Consider the following 21,629-nt stretch of genomic DNA (forward strand, 5'->3'; position numbering starts at 1 on the left):
GATGTTGGCTCTGATTGAAGTGGATTTCATACTTGGAGCTGTTTATGTGTTTTCACCTTATACTGTGACTCCAGGAGTTTTCCCTACTCCCTCCTGGTCTTCATTCAACTATCAATAGAGGGTTGCAGTTTGGGTTTTCTTTCATGGATCTTCCAGACTCATTCATAGTAGTCAGTTGTCATTCCTTCTGTTATATATCGCATGACATTCCGGAACGTGAAAGAAAAAAATTATCGTGTGATCTACAGTTGGCTGCTGTTCTTTTTGGGTAAATTTCTATTTACTATAGTAACTGCGCAACTGTATCTATGAAATCCTGCAGGGAAATTTATTTTGCTTGAACAGTAACTTCTTTCTTGCAAGACTGAGGCAAAGTGTCATCAAAGATTGCAAAAAAGTGTGTGCATTCTAATCTCTTTTTGCCATCCTTCTGCCATCACATGACATGTTGGGACCTTTTTCCTGTTCGTTTATTCTTCTCTTTCTCTTCTTGTACGTCCTCCATTATTATTTTTTCCTTCAGTCTCCTCTTCTTGCCCATCCACCATTAATTTGTTTGTCATCATCTCTTTCTTCTTTTCTTCATCGTTTTCTTCTTTATACACTTTCTTCCTTGCTTTGTGGCACCTCACCTTTCTGGTCTTTTACATTTTCTTGGTTCTCTTATTTCTAGTCCTCTTTCTTTTTTTTTCCTTCCTCCTATTCATTCTACTTTATCCTGCACTTTTTTTTTTTTTTTTTGACCTTCTCGTCTTTTTTATTTTTCTTATTGTTCTGCAAGATTAAGCATTATAGGAACAGTTTGATGAGAAAGTTTACACAGTGTTGCCTCTGTGCAAGAAATGTCGGCATAAAGAGGAGGCAGTAGACAAGTGGGTCCCATTTCATGGGGCCACTCGGCGTCCAATCAGGGGTCATGTTTAGGTGGGACCGAAGTAAGAGTCCGAGTCTTTGGTCCCGCGGTCCAACGTCTGGGTCGAGACCGGGGTTAATTGACCAAATCTCCCAAATCGCGCGACCGGATCGAACCGGGATTGGTTCGATTTTATAATCAAGATTTACGTAGACCGGTTCGGTTATTATGTTCAGGAATTGAGTCGGTGTCGCGGTTCAAGAAAACCCGTACCCATTTCTCTGCGTCAGTTCGGTTGTTCTCCGTAGGTCATGGATGCGGCGGCTGGCGAAGCTTCTGCCGCCCGCACCGCCGTCCTGTTAACCGGGGGCGGCTCCGTGTGCCCATCCCGGGAGGCCCATCCGGCGGAACCCAAGGATGGCGGCACGAATCCGACAAGCCGAGGCGAGGTCGGTTCTTGTCAAGTAGCAACGAAGCCTATATCCGAGGCGGACGAGCACAGGGGAAGGGAGGCGGAGGTGTCGTTGTTGGATGAGAGCAAATTTGACGTGAATCTCCAGCTCTGGTCTCTCCGGATTCCACGGGAACATTGCACGTCCGTCGGCCGCCTCCTCCACGGGTGAGTGCTATAACCGTTGAAATATACTTCATTCTTCTTTACTAACTTGTTTCATCCGTTTGGTATGGTATGCTGGAATTCAAGAAATAATATTTATGAGTTGAAGAGAGATATGAACGAGGAATCACGCGACGCACCAATAGGATCACAGTGACGAAAAATTTTGACGCTAACGGATGAACATATTCTTTGCCTATAGGATCACAGTGTAGCATGCAACTGTATTTGGACGCTAACGGATGAAAAATTGTGTTTGGTTGTCAACTAAATGGATTATTAGTTATTACGATGTGAAAAACTAGAACACAGTGTAGCATACAAAGTCAGAGGCCACCTAGGGATGGATCAATAAATCCTCACAGGAGTCTTGTACCATAGAGGATCTTGTAAGAGAAATACAATATGACAACGTTCATTATAAGGAGAAGAATAAGGGAATTGATGTCTTTCTTGAGTTTCAATCAATATTTTAAGAGATGGTGCGTAGTCACTTTGGGTCACTTTGAATTGGTCATTGTCATTGGTGGTAGCAAGTCAAGCATAAGAAGCTTACGATGATATCTTGCAGTGGATTCAAGGCTTACATGAATGACTTACTTTCATCAGTTGAGGTGCTGAATTATATATATAAACTGAAATGTGGAAAGCTGAGTTGACACATCACATATGAAGAGAGTACAGCATTTACATTACTGTTGTATATTCCTTTAACAATTGGCTGATATGAAGCATCCCTGCAAAGTTGGTGAGACATTGATAGGACTTACCTAGGTCCATCGATAGTTTATAAAGCCAGTAACAATTGTTCATTGACTTGCACAATGTTGTTCTTCTAGTAGGTTTTTTCAAGAGAGTTTAAAATTGCTGGTGTAAACTGAGACATTGAATTTAAACCTAAAAAATTCAGTTTCACTGTTTTGGCCAATTTTGTTGATTTATGGTGCTATTTCTATTCAGTGTTAGTAGAATCTCTAATCACTAATATTAGGGTTCTCCTCCAAACAACTCTAGAACTGCTTGAAATTTAAGAGGGTGCACAAGCTATATATGGCCCAGTATAATCCTATGCGACTAATATGTGGTCTGAACTCTGAACCCTAATGACATAATGCATAAGGGCAGAGTGGTAGGACTGCACAACCGAAGTGGATACTTACAGATCCATTTTGGTGGATTTACAAATCCATCTTTTATCTCCAAATGTGTTTCTTTTTACCTCCTAAATCATCTTTTTTATTCACAGAAATCTCTTGTTTTAGTTTTTGTGGCAGTTAAGTTGGTTACCATATTGAATAGTGGAAACCAAATGAGAATTTTGGTCTAAGTAGCACGTTCAAGTCTTACGTTTCTTTTAGAATTAGGTGAAGAGGAATCCTATAATTGACCAATTTGGAAGCCTCAAAGTTTAGCGTAAGTAGCCTACCTTTTTTTTGTGGTACTCAGGTGTCATGTTTAGTGATATACACACCCAACTAAGCCTAAAGGAAACTGCTAACAAATTAATGTACTCAGTTTGGCCATATAAATTTCGCTAGGCAATCTTCGTTTTTATGACACTATAAGACAAGCAAGGATTTAGATATCAATCAAATTTACCAGTCTGACCAAGTATTGGTATTAGAACTTATAGCAATATAGTATGATGCTTTTTTTTTAAAAAAAAATTCTCGTTGAATTGAGTTAGCTTGATACAGAACATATACATTCCTTTTTTTGATTATTTTATTCACTTATATGGGGCAATACAGGTTGGTATTCCAATAGTTTACCAAAACTGGTGTCAGTCTGTAATTTCAATTCTTCATAGCAAGAGATTGTGAGACAAAGAGGCAGCCAAAATGACGACACTTTATTTTGGAATAGATGTTTGTCTTTCTATAGTATCTATGATACTTATCATCCCCTCTACCATCTATCCATTTTTATGTAGGCTATTGTCTTTTTTGCTTATTTAAATATAGATAGTTATGCAATTAGTTATTGGGCCAATATCTAGAATGCACCTGCACTTGCGAAGCAGGCTGTCCTCACTTTTAAAGTATGGAAATGTTATCCATTGCAGATATATGCTGGACAGAGCTCGTATCAAACCCATTGTTGAGGATCCAACTAGTGAGAAAAATCGTCTTGTCATACTATCTGAAAAGATACAAAATTCTGGTGAGGCTTTATGCCTAAATATTAGAAGTTGGATTTCATGCAGCTGTAAAGTCTAGTTTATTTCTTGTGTTTATTCTTTTTGCAATTATATCTGTTATGATTATTCAGAGAGACACTAGTCAGGAAAAATTAAACAAAGGAACTAAGTCCCCCGAGAGTATAGCAATATTTGTTTCTTTATTTAGAGTAATATATGCTGTTTCATTGTTGTATTTAAGCATCTTCTCTCATGTATTTCAGCTAACAATTTTATCTTGTTTCTAGTACAGATTTATCTGAAATTCCAAGTCATGTGTTGGATCCCCTAAAGGGTCTATGCAACATTGAAGCAGTGCCATATTCATTAACACTAGGATATTCATATTGGGGTGCAGGTTAGTTGCATTTGACACTCTTCATGTTTAGTCACCTTATTAACTGTAGTTCATTGATATGGCTTTTTGCCCTGTTTCGTTGAGGATATACAAACAATTAGGTGATCATGGAAATATTAGGATTATTACAATCTCATCCTTAAATTTAATTCCAGGTTTTCATCCCACCAAATTACGTTCTATTAGCAGTTTTCCTAAGACCATGAAAAAAATAAAATATGAAATGCCTTATGTAAGAGTTATTCTACGAGCCACCATGGGTGAAGCATTAAAGAGTATGGCCTTGCATTTGATAATACCCATTTACCAAAAGGCAACGGCCTGGAGACCTTTGCAGTTCTTAGAAAACACTTGGTTGATAATTCATCAAGTCTTGTATTTTTCAGAACTACACAAATGTGAAGATGCTACTTTCTGTAACTAACGCTTGATCTGTGAATTTTGTGGACCTTCTAAGGAAATAACTCACTACCTGATACTCTTTGTGCAACTAATTCATTTTTTCCCCGTATTATAGAATGTCACCTAGTGAATTCCTTAATTATGAGACTCGCAATTACCTTTGTACTCCACCACCAAAATCAACATTGAACCTCGTACTTCTTCCTGACATCACCGCAACGATCACTTACCATGGGTGGTCTTCTTGCTACCTCCTTGCTGGAATCCCTGATGTTTTCCTACATTGGCCATTTACCTTACTTGCAAAACTTACACCAATATACCATACTTCTTCCAGCCAATGCTATTTCCTGGCATATACAACCACTACAACCACTCACAAAATTTCCCAGTTTCGCCTCCATCGTTACTTCTGCTACATTTATCTTCATCGCGTTTAACAAATCAGGGCTGCTGCTACTTGCAGCACCACCTCCATCTACATCAATGATGATGCCTTCTGCAACAACTAGGTTACCATGCATGCTGTCACCCACCATTATCATTTGCCTGGTGTCGACCTCCATAATCATCTAATACATTGCCATTTTGGCCAGTGTATCTTCATGACTGCTGACATGGCCTTATTCTTCTTGTCATTGCACCTAGTCCCTTGCTACAGCCTCCATCTTTTTCTGCACCCATAGACCATTTCTGTCATCTTAGCATCCTGTTTATTGCAGATAATGGGTGAACCATCAGGAAGGTAGAATGATAATCTGACATTTTCCAATTAAACTGAAATTTCATTATATATCAAGTATATAGGGGATTAAAGGTAAATTTGAAACCTAGAATGATAAGCTGTTGATAATCTCTGGTTGTCTAACATGCATATAGGAATAATTTGTTTTAAACCTTTATTCTCTTGTTGCAGATCATATTTTAAAGCAAATACTACCCCATGGAATGGAGGTACCAACTTCCTTTGAAACAGTAGTTAAGTTCCTTTTAGTATCCGTTGTTCTATTGCTTCTTAAGGTTTATGCAAGTTTTTGTTATCTATGACTTATGAAGATGATTATTCACTTTGTCAAAAATTCTTTATTCTACTTTCGAATTTGACTTTTCTATTTGCAGTGTCTAATTTGCTGAGGCTTGTTATATTAACAAAATATATTCTTTCACTCTACAGGACATGTTGCTCATCTGAATTTGACAGAAGACCAACTTCCTTATAAGGATGTCATCGCAAAGGTTATATATGATGTATGTCTTACTGATTTTTTTTTCTTGTATATACCTGCCTCATGCAGATACTCTCTAATCATGAATGAGCTTTGAGCTTCTTGTTTGCATCATACAGCAATAGACAGCTATATGTCTAAGGAGATGTAAACATGTACAATGCCATAAGTTTAGGGTTATAATCACAGATAAAGATATTTATTTTAACACCGTCTTTGTCAATCCCCAGCTAAGGATCCTCTCTTTGTGGTAACCAATCCCCTTCCCAACACCATCCAACCCCATTGATGGGGTCAAAGTTATCTTCCCAACACCATTCCACCAACAACATTTCCCAATTTTTTCTTAAGCTTGTGAGCATTTGACAAATTATGTATGAATAGCACTGTTGTTAAAGAACAACCAAGAAGTGTGCCTATGCTGGAGCTATATTTTAAACCACTCACTGGTGAGCTAAGATGACCAATCAGTATTACTGTTCTTAGGTCATTCACATATCATATGATGTGAGGTACCTGGTATAATGCAAAACCACATTAATTAGTGTAACCATCACATTTTGTCTCTTTTTTCTGTTGCACCATACTTGATAAAAAGTCCATACATCAAAAGTCAAATAGGAATGGCTTAACAGTGTCAATATCTAATTGCAAAAATACATAGGTGCACATGTATATTAGACTATCATACTTTTTGTTTCTCTCATCAAAAGAACAGACTTACCAGTGCATAATGTTAGATATGCTGAATCCTAGAATTTCTGGAGTTAGCTTATCTAATTAAGGACCATTCCAATAGCAAATATTAACATATAATTATGTATAACTGCTCCTAGGTTGGTGAGCACCTTAAAACAGTGAACCCCTAGTGTAGAAGTTATGTGCACCCAAGTTAGATTAGCACATGTATCATCTGACCTGGATGAACAACTGATACTTGTTTGCAAAAGTTAATGTATTGCTTGTCCTGCCTCCTTCCTACCAGAAATTATTAACTTTAGATTCCTCTCTCTCTCTCTCTCTCTCTCTCTCTCTCTCGTTCATGGTGTATCTGTGTTTCTTCACCTGATCATTTCAAGTGTTATATATGCACAGCATGATATTCCAATTGCTCCTTTCCCATTATCAACAGTGAATAGGAATTATTTGTGCTGAATGCTAATAGCATTCTTCCTTTGATTATTTTGCAAAATTAAATTAAGATTTGTGTAATCTCTCTTTTATTGCTCCTACATGCAGAAAAATCAGCCAATAATTCAAACTGTGGTGAATAAAATTGGAACCATTACAAATGAGTTTCGAGTGCCAACTTTTGAAGTTCTAGCAGGAAAAAGTGATATGGTCACTGAAGTAAAGCAGTATGGTGTTACATTTAAACTTGATTATAGCTTGGTCTATTGGAACTCGAGACTTGAACATGAACACATTCGCTTGGTTTCATTGTTCCAAAGAGGAGAGACAATTTGTGATATGTTTGCTGGAATAGGTCCTTTTTCCATTCCAGCAGCACGAAAAGGTTGCCATGTATATGCAAACGACTTAAATCCTGATAGTGTTCATTATCTACGGATTAATGCAAATATTAACAAGGTAGAGGACCGTGTTTTTGCATATAACATGGATGCAAGGGCTTTCATGCACCATGTAATGACAGTGCCCGATTCTGATGGTATGCAAAAAACTGGAGAAGCTGTTTCAAATGAAGATCATTACCACAAATTAGCAACCGATGAAAAAGAAGGTACGGATACCGGAGGAATTCATAACTAAGTCAAGAATAGGTGCATGTGTTTTCCCCTTCACTCCTACAATAACTGTTAACCATATTGTAGTTGTTACCCTAGAAATGCTCAATGCTGGAAAAGATAATCAAGATTCTGTAAATGGGTCATCTGTAAAAAAAAAAACTGCTGTTAAAAGACAGCTGGACAAGGCTAGCGAAGGTATGTTTGCTGAATGTGTATGAGTATTTATTTAAATTCAGAAAATTTTCGTGTTAAATAACTCCATGTTCCTGCTATAATGGTCCCTGTCTAGCCTGTCAAACTGGTGTCTGAATTAAAACATCAGTAATTACTTTTCTGCTACAACTTAGACTAATAGCACTAGTCTTAAACTTTGTATTGTTATGTGATGGACTCTTATTGTTAACATATAGTTTTCAAAATAGTATGGAGATCTTGATTACCGAATATTGCTATTGAGAAACAAGAGCAGAAGTCTTTTTCTATTGGCAATTTTGCCTGTAATTAGAAAGCATCTCTTATGAAATACTTTCTTTCATGTAGACAGGGTGAAACCGATTCTTTTTTCCTTTACATACTGAGCACACAAGTATGACAGACCTTAACATAATATGATACCTCAAGAGCTGCCTAATTAAGGAGACCCTTTCTGAGGAGTGTAGTCACACATCTCCTTGCCTCACTTCTGGCATCTTGAGTATCTTGTAGTAATAATTGTGGAAATTACCATTGAAAAATATTTACCATCCTATTGGCCTTCCATTCTTGTTATATAGTTATGGTTTCTTCTTTAGATCAAATTGCTGAAGAGAGATTTGTAATTGCAGTGTTTCAGGGAAATAGGAATACCAACAAGAGAATCAGAGGCTTCCATTTAACAGTGTTTAGGCCATGGGAGCATGTTGACCATGTAATCATGAATCTTCCAGCTTCTGCTTTGGATTTTTTAGGTGAGCTTTTGTTTTTATCATTTTTAGTGGAATTGTGAATGAAATGGTTTGGCCAGCTAACATATACAGAATGTTATAAGGTGCAGTACCATTGGTTATGCAGTGATTAAAATTTTTAGAGAACAGATATACATATCTACATTGGCTGTCTAATATATTTTACCTCCATCTCCATGATGAATACACCTAAACCTATTTCGGTCCTGTTTGTAAAGTTGATAGATCTTCGATGGCTCGTGCAATTCCTAGGCAGCTATTTTTTTATGTAGGTTTGTCTCTGATGAGGTTATCATTATAATATCTAGTAAGGTTAGTATTACTTGGTATTTTGTTCACTTGGATTATATCTACTTGGTTACTTGTGAAATATGACAAATGAATGACTATTATTGTTGTAATCTTCTTGACTAATGGTGAATGACCAAACAGATGTCTTTAAGGGCCTTATTCAAAGGGAACACTGGAGGGGGTCTTTACCTTGGATACACTGCTATTGCTTCATTCGATCAACTGAAACCAAAGAATCAATATTATCTGTGAGTCCTTCACACGTGATTTATGATCTTGTATTGTTTGTGTTCTTGTACTTTGTATAAGCTAATTCTGAAAACTTTCTAATCAACTATTTTACCTTCTCAAATTGAATAAACTAAAATATCTTTTCTTTCTTATTGATCCTCAAAGCTCAGGATATTACCTTCCAAAAGTTTAATCATTCAAAGTCTATACCACAGTTCACATTAGACATCTTAATCAAGCCATTAAGGGGCTTGCAGTTCAAATCTTAGTATTTCTCTAGTGTCTTTCCCTGCTAGTTTTGTTAAATTTTATTTAATCATGCAAATAAGGAACAAAGAAAGTAACTAACTATTAGTTATATAAGAAAGTAACAGTCAGGGGATGTACACAGAGGGAACTACATCCAGTTGTATTGTGAAGCTAAGGTTTTTTATTCGATCTTGGTACTGGATAAGCCTGTGTGCTTACAGTTTGTACTTTGTAAGTATTACACCAGTTTCAGTCGGGAACTGCTGGAAGCTAATTATAATAGCTGCAAGGATATTTTAGATTACAAGAAGGTTGGAACCAACTCGCTGTGCTTCAATGGGTAATTCTTTTTGTGTAAGAGTAAAATTTCACTGAGGCACCTACATTTGCATATCTGATGCAGAGAGGACTTAAGATTTTTAGTCAGATTCACTGTCGGGCTTGTGCAACACTTGATAAAAGATATCTGCTGGTAACTATGCCAAGTTGTTGGTTCTTTCCAAAATTTACTGAATGACATGTGAATCTTTGTCCTATTGTCATTTTTATCCTGTAGTCACTAGACATAACTTTTGTTAACCATATCCTATAGTTTGGATCTTGGCACAACGATAGGTACACAGATGTTTTTAAACTTGAAAACAGTAACCTAATTGTGTCCCTCTTTAGCCAAAGACCAAATATATCAATAATTCTTCTTTGGGGTTTAGGCAGGGTTTAAACAACTACATGCAGTGCATGTGCAGGACAGCGACTGTATAATACATTCCATTATGTGTTACTACTGATCATGTCATACAAGGCCTTTGCATGAAATGTATTCCGAGTTATATTTTTGGCTGGCACCTTACTTTTGGTTTCTAAGAAGGTTTTTGAATTGGGATGGTGATCGTGCCACTTATCCAGAAAACAGAAAAAGTTGGATTGTTTAAGAGGATATCGCTTAAACAATTCAGTTGGTTTCTTATTCTGTTTGACAAACTAATAAATCTAAGATATCCAAGAAAACCAATGGATAGAGGAAAATCTTTTGTGGTGCATGTATACAAGAACAAATATGATATCAAGAGCAAAATTTTAAGAGGATATCGCTTAAACAATTCAGTTGGTTTTATTGATCTCAGGTGGATTCTAAAGAATAAGATCTAACAATTCAAAATCTGATAGCTTATTGTAAGACATCATCTAGATTCAACCTTGGATATACTTAGGTATATAGAGAAGTTGTGAAATAAAGATTTAATTTGGTTTCTTATTCTGTTTGACAAGCTAATAAATCTAAGATATCCAAGAAAACCAATGGATAGAGGAAAATCTTTTGTGGTGCATGTATACAAGAACAAATATGATATCAAGAGCAAAATTTTAAGAAATTATAGTTCCTAGCTATAAAAGCTTTAGGAAAGAGCTCAATTAAGCAACAAATAAGATGTCAAGTCAATGTTCGATAAAACTACTATGGTTTCATGTTAAAAAGAACCACCATATAATTTTGACTCTTTCCTAATGGACAATTGATAAAAGGAACATAGAGAAAAGAAGAAAGAATTGCACATAATATTTGTTTGCTTGAAAGGTCATCATAAAATATGTTGTTTTTTAGAAAGAAAGAAAGCCTGGAAAGATACTTTAATTTGATTTGAATATCTATGATGGAGCAATTGTATATGGACGATATAGGGTGAGACAATTGACCTTTTGATTACTACATGTTGCACCACACCGCAGATTAATTTCTATCTGTCTGCATTATTTGTGGATGAATCTAATGATCTTGTTAAGATAAGTTGGTTTATATTTGCTGCTAATAGTATTTGATTAATGAGAGTAACAAATATGTCAAATACAGCAGATTCTGGTATATCAATGTAAAGAAGTGTTTGATACTATAACATAAAGTATGATTTGATTCAAGGACCACCGTTTTGGGTATCGGACCCGTATCACTGTTTGGGTCATACCCATACATGCCACTTAGTATCGGTGTACCAATATCTGGTACACCAGTACGTACTGGTGATTTGAAAAGAAAGAACTCAAAGAGAAAGATGTAGAAGGAGAAGAGGAAGGGGTGGTGGAGGAAGGGAAGGAAGGAGGAGGAAGAAAGAAGAGGCGACGGTGAAGGAAGAGAAAGAAAGAAGAGAAGAGGGAGGAAGAGAAAGAAGAGGAGGTGATGGAGGAAGAGGACGATGAAGGAGGAAGAAGAGGAAGAGGAAGAAAGAGGAGGAGAAGAAGCATGCACTGGTAGGTGGCGGCGGTGTGCTGTGGCGATGTGCAGCAAAGGATCTCACGATGGGTCCAGCTTGAGCATGAGACGCCATTAGGACACAAGCAGATGCATTTTATTTAATATGGCGAACTGGACTGCCCCCGTTTGAGTGGTCCCGTGTATCGAATTCATACTGGGACCGGTACATTAGCTTGTTTTGTATCGGTCTGGGCGAAACAATGTTCCCTTGTTTGATTCATTGATCTCAACAAAAATAACAAGGGCAAGTTCCACATTCATTGAAAAATATTTGAAATGCATTTAAAACTGAAGTTCAGAAAATTCAGAAAGCAAAAGCTTTTGGTATCTTTTATCTGCATTCAACAAAAAGAGAAGGTTGAAAAGGATTTTTTTCTCTTATATTATGAAAGCAAACCATTTAAAATAGTGCTTGGACTGACCATATTGAGGTGCGCCAGGCATGCCATATTTTATCGGCATGGAGTTTCATTTGGTGTTACAGGTGTATTGGCACCCCCTTTCATCAAATTTGGCTTGTGTTGGTTGGTGCAAAGCCCATGATATACTGTGTCAGTATGTTGCTGCAAGGACATACTGATAAAATCAAATTCTTGGTTTAGACTTCGGATTGGCGGTATCTGGAGAGGTGGTGGAAACTAAGAAGGCTTGATCAGAGATAATAGTGAAAAATGTGATGATCCTTGGATTGTCTACTGATGTAGCCATCAATAAAGCTACATTGAGGATAATCTTTGTGGCTAAATGAGATCAGTGTCTTTTTGCTGCCATTATATGATTTGCCTATGTCAGCATACCTGGAATTGTCTAATTTCTCCTATCATACACAATACATTTGCATTACGTTTGTTTTCTTTTTTCTTTTCAATACATCGAAAGTATTCTTCCGGTTGTACCAATTTTTTCATTTGAAGTGGAAGGCCAACCTACAGTCTTTTCATAAATATCTGCTCAAATTGCTGCAGCACTGTTTCTTTAATTCATTTATTTAGTGATTTTGAAAATTTTGATCTCTTTCTTTTGCAGAAAGCAGAGTCTCTTTTGAGTACTAAGATAGCAGACCCAATTTTCCATCGGGTCAGGGACGTTGCCCCCAACAAGGTATTAACATACATTGTTTACTTTTCTAAATATGTCGTTTTCAATTCCAGTTCTCATTGTGGTCACAGCTTAGGGCGGCAGACCTAGCATGGGCCTTAGAATCCAAGCAACATACTCCATCCAATTACTGTGACGACTTAAAATTATCAGGAGTTAAATCTTCGATTATTTATTTTCTTTTATCCTGTTGATCATATTTCTTTGTAATAACCTGCAAAGAGCCTGATTTTTTTCATTGTCTTTTTGCATTATTTTTTGAATTGCATAACCTTTTCTCCCTATTATTATGTTTTCAGGCTATGTTCTGTTTAAGCTTCAAGCTACCAACAGAGACCTGTTGCGGAGATGTTAATAACGTTGGTGCTGAATGAAATAGCTTGATATGGATAAAATAACTATATAATGCGTAAACTTTGCCGGAGATGTATCAGCGCCCAACGGAAGTTTGACGGTATCGAACTATATACCAGCTTTATAGTGTCGGATGTATCTTTGACTATAACTATGATTGGAAAACCATGAATTCTAACCTAGACAAGAGGATATCGCTTAAACATCTGATTTAGCTTTATTTTGTGTGAATTGAGGAAGGAAAGGCAGACATGAAATGTTTCTGTGACTGTTGACAGGAGTATATCACTTAAACATCTGATTTTTAGCTTTATTTTGTGTGAATTGAGGAAGGAAAGGCAGACATGAAATGTTTGTGACTTTTGAGAAGAGTGTATCACTTAAACTTCTGATTTAGCTTTATTTTGTGTGAATTGAGGAAGGAAAGACAGACATCACATGGTTACAGATATATTATTGTAGGAGGAGATCATCCAAGGATCATGGACAGATATATTCTTTGTAGGAAGAGACCATCCAACGATCATGGACTAGTTTATGAAAGGCCACCTTTGACCTCATTTCAATCATCGGCATTTGGAATCCTTCCACCACTTCTTGTCGAACGGAAGTAGTTCTTTTCTGCCAAACCATTGTTGGCCAATCCAGCGTTAGAAAGACCATGCAGAATGAAACTTGGCCTTTGTCCAAGTTTGAGATCGCCAGAGATGAACGCGAACAACACTGAGGAGAGGAAGGTGATGTTCTGATATGGATGATTGCCTCCACGAAACCTTCTCTCCCTCTATAAATACCCCACAAGAGGAGGTCAATGGCGCATCGAGGGACTACTACGACAATAGCAACAACACCCAGTGGCCGTGCGTCGCGGGGAAGAACTACCACGGCCACGGCCCTCTTCAGCTCTTGTGGAACTTCAACTACGCCTCGCCGGCAACAGCATCGGGTTCGACGACCTCGACGCCCTGGAAACCATGGCCAAGAACCCGTTGTCTCCTTCAAGACGGCCCTGTGGTTTTGGATGAACAACTATCACTTGCTCATGGCTTCCGGCTAAGGATTTGTGCCCACGATTCGAGCCATCAACGGTGACCTCAAATGCGACGGCAAGAGTCCGTCACCGTCAATGCTCACGTCAGGTACAATAGGCACTGTTGCTTAGCATTAAAAAAAGAAGAGAAGCCAAGTCTACTTACATCTTACGGATCCGATGATGATATGTTTATAGATCAAATAAATATTTTCTGAATGATATTATGAAATCCTGATCTTTGTTATTTGAATTCGATTCTAACATTAAAGTTTTTTTCTTTGCATAATAGTAGCATAATTATAATTTTTATAGTTACAATTGGTATCAAAGTCCAAATCAAATACCTTATATCATAAAAATATATTAGATCTCTCTTGTATTTAAATATATTTATTAGTACTCTTCGCTTTTGAAAATATCTTATTCGGTTTTGATTATATAAGGCTCGAACGATCGATCTTTGTTGTTGATATATTTTTCTATCTCATCTATCCTGTCCGATCTCTTCTTGGCTATTTACGGGCGATGTAACATCCGTGCAACCATGACAAATTGCTTGTATTTGTTTGGCGGATTATTGTCGGCAGCTTGTTACAACAACTCTATTGAGGACAGCGACCTCCGTTGGTTGTTGGCCCTATCGCGAGCAATGATTGCGTGGATGGCAATCGTCAGTGTGTCGATGCTACTTGTAGAAGTCTAGGTGGCATGCCTTCGTTGCTGGTGACTGCACACATAGTGGGACTGTTGTGCGTTGTATCAAAGCAAGGCAGGGTGCTGTCTTTGATTGACGATGGTAGCAATGGCGTTGCGGTAGTGTCTATTGGCTATGATCGATGTTGATGAAAAGCCGAAGGCCGTAGTTCATAGTGGCTATGTAATGACCGCAAGGGTTGTTGGTTGATGACGAACACATGCGATTGATGAGACTTGCGCGGCGATAAAAACCGCGCATGAGAGAAGGGAACATCGATGAGGGATTGCCTATGAACAACGGTCGACGAGCGATGGTTGCACTATGTCATTGAACAATATTGAATTCGGGTCAACAGGAAACGGATGGCTATGCATCATAATGATTATAGGTAACAAACTGTCGTGCACCAGTGGTCGCATTCCTCACCGGTGGCTATGACAACCGAAAGGGATTAGTTTTGCCCTTATGAACTTTTTTTATTTCAATCGGTGTCCTTTTAATAATTACGTCCTTGAAAAATTAGATATTTTTAATATATATCCAAAAATTATAGTTTCACCAATCAAAAATCAAATATTTCTAACTTATCTTCTCAACTATAAAATTGATAAATGTGATTTGTTTTAATCAAATATTTTTACTGGACTTGATTCTAACTATATTTTCACTACTTGATTGGATTTAGATTCGATCAAACTCATTTGATCGAATTTGAAAAAAGCTAAATTTTGATTAATTTTTTACTTTGATCAATTTTAGTATTTGGCTAACCTAATTAGGTTAATATTTAGCCTAATTCTGAGCCTATCTAATTAAATAATGTTGATTGGTACCAATATACGAAATTAAAAATATAAATTATGATTTTTTTATAATTTTCTCATATGATATATTGATAAAATTTTTTGCTTGTGGTAAGTAAATTTCAATTATTGTTCCTAGATGTTTATGTAATTATTCGCATGCATATGTTTAATATTATGAAATAATATTTATTTTATATAAAAAATATGATTTATGTTTTATCATAACTATAATTATTATATGAGTTTTCTTTTATACTAATTAATATTTAATAAATATTATGATTATTATTTTATTAATATTAAACTATTTCTGTATATATTAGATTAAAGAATATTTGGTGAATATTATTTATAATTTATATCCTTAAGTTTTATTTAACTTGTAGTTATAGGATGATAGACTTATAAGATATGAATTAGAATAAATACTTTATCATTTATAGAATATTTTAAATTATTATAATGGTCTTGTAGTCATCAAAGTGGCCTAGATCATTAAGTTATAAAATTATATTAAAAATTATTCTTAAATAATAATAACAAATATTATTAGTAATGATACATAATTAGAAGATTTAGATAATCACAAAGAAGAATATATTAAAATAATTATGTGATAAGGTAAGATAATATTATTTTGGACATCCTTATAATTTATTGTTGTATACTTAATGGTAATAATACTATTTCATAAGGATGATATTAGTCATCCATAAATAATTTTGAGTGAATATTAGATATATTAATATTTTATCCAAAGGTAAAATATGAATGATATAAATAATTCATCATATTTAGAAATTTAAAATATTAATATTATTTTATAATTTATAGTGTAATTTTCTCCCATACACTTTTATATTTTTAGTATTCATGTATTGTATAGTTCAAATTATTTGGAATAGTTAGAGTATATGCAATTCAGTGTATTAAATTTTAATTTAGTATTATTTATTGAAAGAACCCTTAATTGATGAAAGCACTAGCGATTAAATTAATAAAATGAATGCTTGGAAAAGATTTAATAGGCTCAATCTAATGTTAATAAGAATGATAATTACAAATAACATAAAGATTTTATTACATCATATCTTATTACTAAAACTTTATAGCATGAAGTGTTTAAAGAATATGTTCTCAAAATGTTGCTTACGAGCAAATCATAAAAGATATAATGATACATGTTTAAGCATATATTGTTATTGATATTTTCTTTATTTACTTAACTAAACTTATTTATTTCTATTATTCTATTTATATTTATGTTTATGTATATTATGATTAAATATGATAATAAAATTATCTTGACAAGACAAATTACATGAGTCATAGGTTATATTATGAAAGATAAATAATATTATAGTACATAAAAGGACGTATGACATTGATGACATATAACTATTATGACTTGTATTGATAATCGAAGTTAATATAGTATTATTGAACTTATTAGACTTATCAAATTATTTTAAAAAAATATGCCAATATATAAAATGCTTTTCAAAAATTTTAAAATCTAATTAGGTAATTTTATTTTTAAATAAACTTTTATTTATTTATTTTTATTTTAAATTTCTTTTATATCTTACTAATTAATGAGCTAAATGGAAGAATGTTAGATGATATGGTTATATTTAATTAGGTAAGATATATTATATATTTAATTAAATTCTGATTATGATTATCAACTAATATAAAGGAAGTCTACTTATGATAGAATTCCGTAAGAGATGAACTTTTTGTGAGGGACTCTTCTAATTACCATCTTAGACTCTCTACTATTACGTATAAAAAGATAAGACTTTTTAGGGACAAAGTACCATAAACTAAGATTATAGATCTATTTTTAATTTTCCTTGGTCCCTATTTGATCACTTATAATGGTCTTGTAAAAGATAAAAGGGAAGAAGATGAATCTAGTTCTCCTTGTAGATCGATATTGCTGTAACTCATGGATCTGATGATGGTGTATTTATAGATAAGATAAATTTTTTTGAATGACATCAAAAAGTACGTAATCCTGATCTTGATCTATCGTTATTTTATTTTGATTTTGATGTTAATTTTTTTTTGCATAATAGTAATATAAATTTAATTTTTATACTAATAAAATAAGCTTTCAATCTTTAGAATCTCAATACACCATGTGATAGGGTTCACTTGAGTGAATAAAGAAGAGAGTAAATAAGAGAATAATCTCTTCCTTTATTATACGTGCAGAGTCAATAATCTTTTGCATTTCTTCATCTAAATTTGAGTTGCAAAGCTGCACAATCTACTAATTATCAATCATAAGGTCCATAAGCTTACAACATTTGAGGTGCAGAAGCTTACTATTCATCGTAGAATGTTCATCAAAGTTTCAATACACAACTCCCCTTCAGAGAGAAAAGTTGGATACAATCAACTTAACATTGCAGGCATAAGAAGAAAAAGAAGAAAAGTTCATATGGACTGTCACTCGCGAGCGACGATGACCAACTGCTTGCCAACATTTCGACCAGCAAAGAGGCCTACAAGTGCTGCAGGGGCATTCTCAAGTCCTTCAGCTATGTCTTCCACGTACACGATCTTCCCTTCCTTTATGTACTGCACTACCTTCTCCTCAAATTCCCGGTAGCTGCGGAAGTGATCGAATACAACGAACCCCTGCATGCGGATGCGCTTTGTGACGATGGCGAACAGGTGGTTCACACCTTCGGGTCTTTCGAGGTTGTACTGAGAAATCATTCCACATGCGGCGATTCGGCCATTGAGCCTCATGTTGTGGAGAACAGCTTCAAGCATCGCACCGCCGACGTTCTCAAAGTAGATGTCGATGCCCTCTGGGAAGCACCTGACAAAAACATGTTTCCATGATATAGAATGAAATGCTCTTTTAGCCGGAGAAGGTTAAGAAGTCTACTCCATGGCCAACTTAGGCCCGAACAAGAAAGTTGTCTTGGGAAATCAAAGTTTTCAGGGACAATTAGAGCATTAGGAATCAGACAAAGTCACAAAAGTTCACTTCTAATACAGCGTTGATTACAACAGATCATGCATTTCATGCAAAGAAAATGGATGCAAGAGGCTGACATATGACCTTCAAAAGACTGAATTCTGCACCAACAAGTGACTTACCTTCTCAGAGCTTTATTCAGATCAGGTTCTTTCTTATAGTTGAAAGCCTCATCAAAGCCAAACTTGCTTTTCAGGAGATTGACCTGAGAAAAGAAATGCAGAGGAAGAGTGAAAAGTTGAAAGACGAACATCCCCGAGTTTTATGCGCAGATGAGAATATTAAGACATAATAGACATTTACAAACATGAGACAGTATCCATCAGGTCATAGGATCAGTTTGCCATGTGAGAACCATATCTTGCCCTCCATTGGATACAGGTTTTGAACAAAGTGTGAGTTTCAATAGTAATGCCGATTTAACTTGATGCAGTATTAGTTTTCGGTCTTATGCATCGGCACTTGATGATGGATCAGTCTTAAAAAACTGGCTTGCATCATCAAAGATTAACATGAATGATTTACATGTGCATGCTACCATCTGGTTAGAGAAGTAAACAGAATCCGCTCAAACCTTTTCGTCAGAGCCAGCACTTCCGACGACATAACAGCCCATTAGCTTTGCAAATTGCCCCACGAGCTGGCCAACAGCACCAGATGCTGCTGATACGAAGACGCGTTCCCCCTTCTTAGGGGAGCCAATCTCGTAGAATCCTACATATGCTGTGAAACCTGGCATGCCTGAAGACCAAAATACAAAAGATGATATTGTAAAGTGTCTCAAGCACAGAATTCATGGTTTAATGGATGTTCAAGATGTTACTTCCTCGAGGAAGCACCAAAGTACTCACTCAGTGAGCTTATACTCGCGTTTCTTGGCAAGCTCATATATATGGCTTTTAAAGCATCGAGTATGTGAGTATAAGCTCACTTCCAAAAAATAAGATGGATGGAGAAAACCTTCCAAAAAATATTAATTTTAGTTTGTTGGATGGAGAAAGCCTTTTAAAAAAATAAGGTATGTGGTTTACAATACTAAAGAAAAAATTCATAATTGCAATTAAAGATTCGAAGCTTTTGCTGCAACTAAAAATTTTTGGTACCCTGAACTGAATGTATCGATAAAAATAGATGTTTCTTTTGCTTCAAAAAAGGGGTCCCTTTACTTTGTATTCTTTCTTTCTAGTGTTAAATGTGTTATGTGATGCATTTGAATAGAACTTTTCCTTCAAAATGCTTTGTCGTTGTTGGTGTTCACCCTTAAAGACACACAATCGATTATTCTGATAATCGATTTTGTTTCTGACTTTCTGCTTTGGCGAACTCAGATTACATTTCCAAGAGTTTTTAGACCATCTCGACATATTCTTTGATAGAAATTTAGTTTAGAGATATCGGTTTTGTATAAATAGGACATCTTTCTATCATTACCAAGTGAAGTATCTATCCTCTATTCAAATCAAATCTCTTTGGTTGCCTCAAACATCATGAGTCGACCTTATATCTCAAAGTCAAAAGTCACTCAACAGTAAAATAAAAAATGAACTGAAAATCTTACATTCACATAATTTCTTATTAATAATCATCTAATTGTTATCACTTTGATTATATTAGGAAGCAATCAAACACGTTTCCGATCGAAAGTATAAACACTTTAGATAGGCCATGCATACACTGGCAACATGATCACCAAATTATATTTTGTTGCAGAAAGAAGAACATACAATTAATTACCAAGTAAAATGACTTGTAATGACAGATATACAAGAACCAGCAACTCACCAAGAATACCAGTATAGTAAGAAAGAGGCACATCGGTGTGGTTGATCTTGAAAAGTCCCTCTGTTGATGTAATGAGGCTATACTCTTCCCAACCGGTGATGCCCCACACATAGTCGCCGATCTTAAAATCAGGATGCCCGGAATCCAAAACTTTGCACACACCATAGCCTGTTATCGGCTGCACGCATGACAAACAGGGCAATCATGAACGAAAGGAGAACATGTCATCTAAATCTAAATATTCAAATAGAATTAACCATAGAAAAATATTAAGCTATAGGGTTATTTTTACTTGGGTTTGGCATTATGATTTCTCTAAAGAGCTATGGATCCTTGGTCAGCCCCATAAATCCCGAATGGTAGGTAGGTATGAACCATAACCTAAAACCTCTCCATGGCCACATGAGCAACAGATGGACCAAACTCGATTATCGCAGATAATTGTTTGGGAGTTCAAATGTCTCTTCGGAGAGGGGTAAAGGAAAAATCTAGGGCAGCACAAGCAGGCTCTCTCTCCCTCGGTCTCTTTTCGGCAACACCATCGCCATTCTTCTTCTCTGTTTCTGCACTCGATCTCTGTTCCACCAAACCTTAGAGACCTTGCAATCAACATATGGTTTCCTTCTTTCCCTAACCAACATCATCGATGCCCTAGGGAAAAAAGACCATCCACACAAGTACTCGTTTATCAGTCATAAAGAACACAGAACGATGAGCTACATCATATCGAGAGAGAGAGAGAGAGAGATAGGCAATGGGGTGTTGCAGAGTGGGTGGTACGGTACCATGCCGGGGACGAGGTCATCGACATAGCTGGGCTCATCGTGCTTGGTCATGCGAGAGCGCATGTAGGGGTCGCAGGAGAGGTAGAGGTTCTTGACGAGCACGGCCGTCGACCCCGGAGGGAGCCGCAACCGGAGGGAGTCCGTCGCCACCAGCTCCATGTCGCTCTCCGTGGCCGGCCCGTCGGGGATGTAGTGCTTCAGCACCACCTTCTTGTTCACCACCACCTTATCCTCCATCTCTCTCTCTACTCAGCGATGTGATGAATCGAGAGACTACCGTGTTGGCCTCTTTAGAAGGATCAATGCGAAGGTTTCAAACGTGCGTCGAACGCGACCTGCTCGTTCTACGTGGAACACAACGTCCACAGAAGCGGAGAGTGATTCTAGTCGATGAAGGTCTCAGATCCACATGAATCGAACGCCACCGTGGATGTCGGTTCGAGTAAGTCAAACGGATACACGTCACACCATTTGGTCTAATCATATACTAACTGATGGCGTGGGATCATCCGGTCCAACACTCTACTGTCCCACCGTCCTGCAACCACAGGATCACTGCCGTCAGCTAATTCCACATTATATATATATATATATATATATATATATATATATATATATATATATTATATCCTTTTTTTTGTCTTTTCCAAATAGCATTCCTGATTTAAGAAATACCTAAAAAATACCCCTTCTTTTCCTCCTCCCTACTTTTTCATCGTGTCGCCTCTGCC

General features: G+C 36.3%; 3 protein-coding genes across 10 annotated transcripts in view; 2 read left to right on the top strand and 1 right to left on the bottom strand.

Annotated features, from left to right (window-relative positions):
• LOC135614470 (dolichol-phosphate mannose synthase subunit 3-like) overlaps positions 1-247 on the top strand; it is a 3,346-nt gene extending 3,099 nt beyond the window's left edge. The window contains exon 4 of the mRNA XM_065111878.1: positions 1-247. This exon is cut by the window's left edge and continues 42 nt beyond it. Within this exon, the coding sequence (XP_064967950.1) occupies positions 1-18 (18 nt within the window). The 3' untranslated portion in view covers positions 19-247.
• Positions 248-783: 536 nt separating this feature from the next.
• LOC135614469 (tRNA (guanine(37)-N1)-methyltransferase-like) lies at positions 784-13,110 on the top strand. 8 transcript variants are annotated; one of them, XM_065111872.1, is made up of 11 exons: positions 819-1,472; positions 3,535-3,632; positions 3,902-4,006; positions 5,325-5,385; positions 5,581-5,644; positions 6,874-7,375; positions 7,467-7,577; positions 8,207-8,329; positions 8,759-8,865; positions 12,372-12,446; positions 12,743-13,110. In XM_065111872.1, the coding sequence occupies exons 1-11, from the start codon at positions 1,165-1,167 to the stop codon at positions 12,815-12,817; spliced, it is 1,629 nt and encodes a 542-aa protein (XP_064967944.1). In that variant the 5' UTR covers positions 819-1,164; the 3' UTR covers positions 12,818-13,110. The 8 variants fall into 8 exon arrangements, with proteins under 8 accessions (XP_064967949.1, XP_064967947.1, XP_064967946.1 ...); XM_065111870.1 differs by having other exon boundaries at positions 955-1,472; positions 5,581-5,656; XM_065111871.1 differs by having other exon boundaries at positions 963-1,472; positions 5,581-5,656; positions 7,479-7,577.
• Positions 13,111-17,639: 4,529 nt separating this feature from the next.
• LOC135614471 (2-alkenal reductase (NADP(+)-dependent)-like) lies at positions 17,640-21,258 on the bottom strand. Its single transcript, XM_065111879.1, has 5 exons — positions 20,899-21,258; positions 20,114-20,291; positions 18,906-19,072; positions 18,454-18,536; positions 17,640-18,169 (listed from the first exon to the last, which is right to left on the bottom strand). The coding sequence occupies exons 1-5, from the start codon at positions 21,133-21,135 to the stop codon at positions 17,791-17,793; spliced, it is 1,044 nt and encodes a 347-aa protein (XP_064967951.1). The 5' UTR covers positions 21,136-21,258; the 3' UTR covers positions 17,640-17,790.
• Between the last annotated feature and the right edge of the window lie 371 nt (positions 21,259-21,629).

This window comes from Musa acuminata, chromosome BXJ2-6, assembly GCF_036884655.1.
Source record: "Musa acuminata AAA Group cultivar baxijiao chromosome BXJ2-6, Cavendish_Baxijiao_AAA, whole genome shotgun sequence".
NCBI classification, from domain to species: Eukaryota; Viridiplantae; Streptophyta; class Magnoliopsida; order Zingiberales; family Musaceae; genus Musa; species Musa acuminata.